Raw genomic sequence first — 4,153 nt, forward strand, 5'->3', positions numbered from 1 at the left:
GTAGGCTACTCAATGGGAATTACAGCCATGAATGTAAGTCTCCCTGTCACCACTAGAGAGCACTGTGGGATAGGAAAAAAAACAATATTTTAGTGGCACGTTTGTACCCGTTTGTATCCAACTACAATCACAACAGTGAAAGATGAATTTACATTCTTATTGTTTGGGCTTGTGTGTGCAACAGGATCCAGTGTTTAATTGTGAGGTTGTAGAGTTTATAAGTATATAAATCTCTGTCAATGTGTATGAACACAACCAGAATTGAGTTTTTTTTTTGTTGTTGTTGTTTTTAATACAGTATAGTTTCACGAGTTAAACATTTTGAGTTTGCTGTTCACAACAGTAGAGGGCAGCAAAACGCGGTTAGTGTCAAACCCGCAAAAGAAGAAGAAACTCTCGCGAGATTTAGCGGCACTGACCAGAACTCTCCTGTCCATGGTCTCAACCGTCCTCAACAAGCTTTCCTAAAGTAATTTATTTATTAGGAGCTGTTTTGTCAGTATAAGTTAAAGGCCATGGCACAGTTTTAAACATGTAAGGCCTAATTGTTACGATGTTGTCGTTATTAGCCGTTAAATCTGCATTATTTTAGAGATAAGTCAAGATGCTGCCGGTCTGTCGCTAGCATGCCGCAGTTAGCTTAATGCTAAAAGTTAGCTTCCGTTGGGACAACATTTTTCTGAGTATTTATATTAGTGTCAGTCGTCTGTCTATAATTATCTAATCATGAAGTGTCACTACGAGATATTGGGTGTGAAACGAGACGCAGGAGACGATGATTTGAAGAAAGCCTATCGCAAACTAGCATTAAGATGGCATCCAGGTAAGTTGGGGTAGAAACGAGTGCTTGAATGAAAAACCTGAATCCCCTTCTACTTTAACTTACAATTACAATCTAATTGGGTGTTTGTGATATTGTCAAAAAGTGAAGTGGGTAAAAACTAAGTTGGCAGATCGAAATGAAAATGGGTGATGAAATAACAGTGTAATAACGTATGCATTAATGAATAATGGAACAAGCAGTTCAATATTCACAATATTTTCTCTCTACTCTTATTCAGATCTTTGCACCTATGCTTTTTATCTGTTTAATACAATGACTATGTATTTTTTATCCAGACTGTTTTAAATGTTGTTAATTAGAAGGTAATTTTTTAAAGCACTTTGCTTTAAAAAAAAAAAAAAAAAGATATGTTGCTATGGATTGTTGCCAAACAAAACCAAATTTCGTTGTATTGACCACACTGTGTATCTCTAGTAGTCTTATTTGGCTTTGCTGGATCAATGTATGTGAAACTTAAGCACCCTATGTTATTGTTTTCAATATTCAACCAAACAACAGTTGTTGGTGATGATTTCCTTCTCTAATTTTCAGATAAAAACTTGGACAATGCCGAGGAGGCAGCCGAGCACTTCAAGCTGATTCAGGCAGCTTATGACGTCTTGAGCGATCCACAGGAGAGAGCTTGGTGTGTACAGACATATCTGTGTTCCTATTGTGAAAATAGTCTCTACATTTTAGCAAGTGAAGAGCTCTTTATGACCTAATAGATCCTCACAGTTTTTGTGTCATTGTGGGCTCTGTATGTCTTGTCAGGTATGACAATCACAGGGATGCTCTGCTGAAAGGAGGAGTGAGTGGAGATTATGAAGATGACAGCATTGACCTGCTGCAGTACTTCACAGTCACCTGTTATTCTGGCTATGGAGATGATGAAAAGGTTGGTGTTTGTGCTTGTGTGTGAGGAGTATGGTGAACAGTACAAACAAAAGTAAAACCTTCAACCAGGTCTTAAAGATGTTCTCAGTCTTCTTCTTCAGAACAATGTCAATCTGTCAAAAAAAACAACAACAACACTTATATCAAAGTTACTGAAATTGAAATTAATTATCTCCTTTTTATCCACTCTCTTTCTCCAAAGGGCTTTTACACAGTTTACAGGAATCTCTTTGAGTCCATTGTTAAAGAAGAGATGGAGCACGCCAGGGTGGAGGATGAGGAAGACGAGGAGGAGTTTCCACCCTTCGGAGACTCTCAGAGTGACTATGATACTGTAAGCCGGCTGCACACTTAAGACACTCGTCTCAGGGTTGTTTGTCTATGTGATGATACAAGATTAGTTTATACAGCTGCTTATTAATTTATACATCACATGAATAAATGAATAAGGATGTTTTTTAACAAATAACAAGACTGAAATGTAAACAGTGTACAATTAAAGAAGAATCTTTACAAGCTACTTAAACAGCCTCTGTTTCCATATCGCAGGTGGTGCATGTGTTTTACGGCTACTGGCAGAGCTTCTGCACTCGTAAAAACTTTGCCTGGAAGGAGGAGTACGATACGAGGCAGGCCTCCAACCGCTGGGAAAAGAGGGCCATGGAGAAGGAGAACAAGAAAACCAGAGACAAGGCTCGAAAGGAGCGCAACGAGCTGGTGCGACAGCTAGTGGCTTTTGTCCGCAAGCGCGACCGGCGCGTGCAGGCTCACAGGAAGCTGGTGGAGGAGCAGAACGCCGAGAAGATCAAGAAGGTGGAGGAGCTGAGGCGGAAGCAGAAGCTCGACCAGGCCAAGTGAGTAGTGGGGAGATGCTCGGATAAATATGACGTTACTTTGCGTGTCTCTCTTCTTGAAAGTCATAATGTTGTGTTGTATGTTCTTCCAAGACTGGCAGAGGAATACAAAGAGCAGAGCTGGGCGGCCATGTCAGAACTGGAGAAGGAGCTGCAGCAGATAGAAGCTCAGTACGGAGAAGAGTTTGGAGATGCATCGGAGAGTGAGGAAGAAGATCAGGACATGGACACACGGGAGAAGAACAGTGAAGAGGGAGGAGGTTAGTGAGACAGGGAGAAATGTGAGCTTAGCTTTGCCTTCACTTCTGTGTCCAGGGGTTATGCTGAACCTAAAGCTTAAAAGGATAGTATACAGTAGAGGAAAACTGGCCCATTGCCATAATCCCTTCAGTTTTAGGAGTAGGTTTGTTACCTTTAATTATTGGTGCAAGCTATTTTTTAGAATGGCGGAGCAGAGCCGCGAGCTGTACTGCTGTCATTCATCTCTCTGTTGTTGATTTGTGGTTGTGCATGGCGGATTACCATCCCTGTGTTCATGATACTACGGTTTGTGCTATTGTAGTCTATGTGTCTGTTACAGGGTATGTGTCATTTTTATGTTCTTGTCTACTGCAAAACTAATTGCCCCCTGCGGGACATAACTGAATAAAGTTGAAGTGCTCAGCGTTCTGACAGATTGATAAGTAATGTTTCTGCCTTTTCCCTTCTCTGTACCAATATATATTCACAGATGCAGACCAGCCTGATGGAGATGAACTGACAATTGACTACTACGATGACCTGTACTGTCCAGCTTGTGACAAATCCTTCAAATCTGATAAAGCGTGAGTAGCCACCCACACGGCGACACACTGTAATTCACCTCACTAAGCTCTGAATCATTTTAGCTACATTTAATCAGTGCAGAGGTTTAAGGTTAAAGACTCCAAATGCAGCGACGAAATGTTCACAGTCTCAAATGTATTCACACTCTGAGTAATTATTTGAATGATTCTGTTAACATCATAAATCTCCGAAGCCCTTTAATTCAATTCACACGGTTAAATCTGTGTTCTTAATCCATTATCATTGTCTTCCCTTCTTCTCTACAGTATGAAAAACCATGAAAAATCCAAAAAGCACCGGGAAATGGTGGCGTTGCTAAGGCAACAGCTGCAGGAGGAAGAGGATTCACTCGGTTTGAATCTCAACGATAAGCAGGAAGGAAATGAGGAAAATGAGCAGGAAGAGGAGGAGGAAGACGTTGAAGAGGAGGAGGAAAAGCCAAGGCAAAAGTATGTAGTTCATGTTTGGGTAACACCTTATAATAAGTACACACTATTCAGAATTAGTTAAGCATTAATAAATACTGAGTTATTCATTTATGACACATGAATACTCATTAGTATGTAGTTAATAAATAAAGTTAGTGCTTATCAATGATGTGTAAACATTTTTAACTGTGTTTATAAACTACATACTAAGAGTATTCATGTGTTTATAAATGATGAATTCAGGATTTAATGCTTAATAGTGTGTACTTATTATAAAAGTGTTATCCATGTTTGATGTAACAGTGAAACAAATTACTTTTCATTTT

General features: G+C 39.7%; 1 protein-coding gene across 1 annotated transcript; it reads left to right on the forward strand.

The window, feature by feature from the left end:
• Positions 1-394: 394 nt before the first annotated feature.
• LOC146961013 (dnaJ homolog subfamily C member 21-like) lies at positions 395-3,848 on the forward strand (the record flags this gene model as incomplete). The annotated part of the gene is made up of 8 exons (XM_085771857.1): positions 395-823; positions 1,376-1,469; positions 1,598-1,721; positions 1,923-2,054; positions 2,270-2,574; positions 2,668-2,834; positions 3,305-3,398; positions 3,666-3,848. Coding segments are annotated over exons 1-8 (1,196 nt in total), but the record flags the coding sequence as incomplete, so codon positions are not given.
• Positions 3,849-4,153: the final 305 nt, after the last annotated feature.

This window comes from Trachurus japonicus, unplaced genomic scaffold (assembly GCF_045865225.1).
Source record: "Trachurus japonicus isolate A0001 unplaced genomic scaffold, Traja_1.0 AP029663.1".
NCBI classification, from domain to species: Eukaryota; Metazoa; Chordata; class Actinopteri; order Carangiformes; family Carangidae; genus Trachurus; species Trachurus japonicus.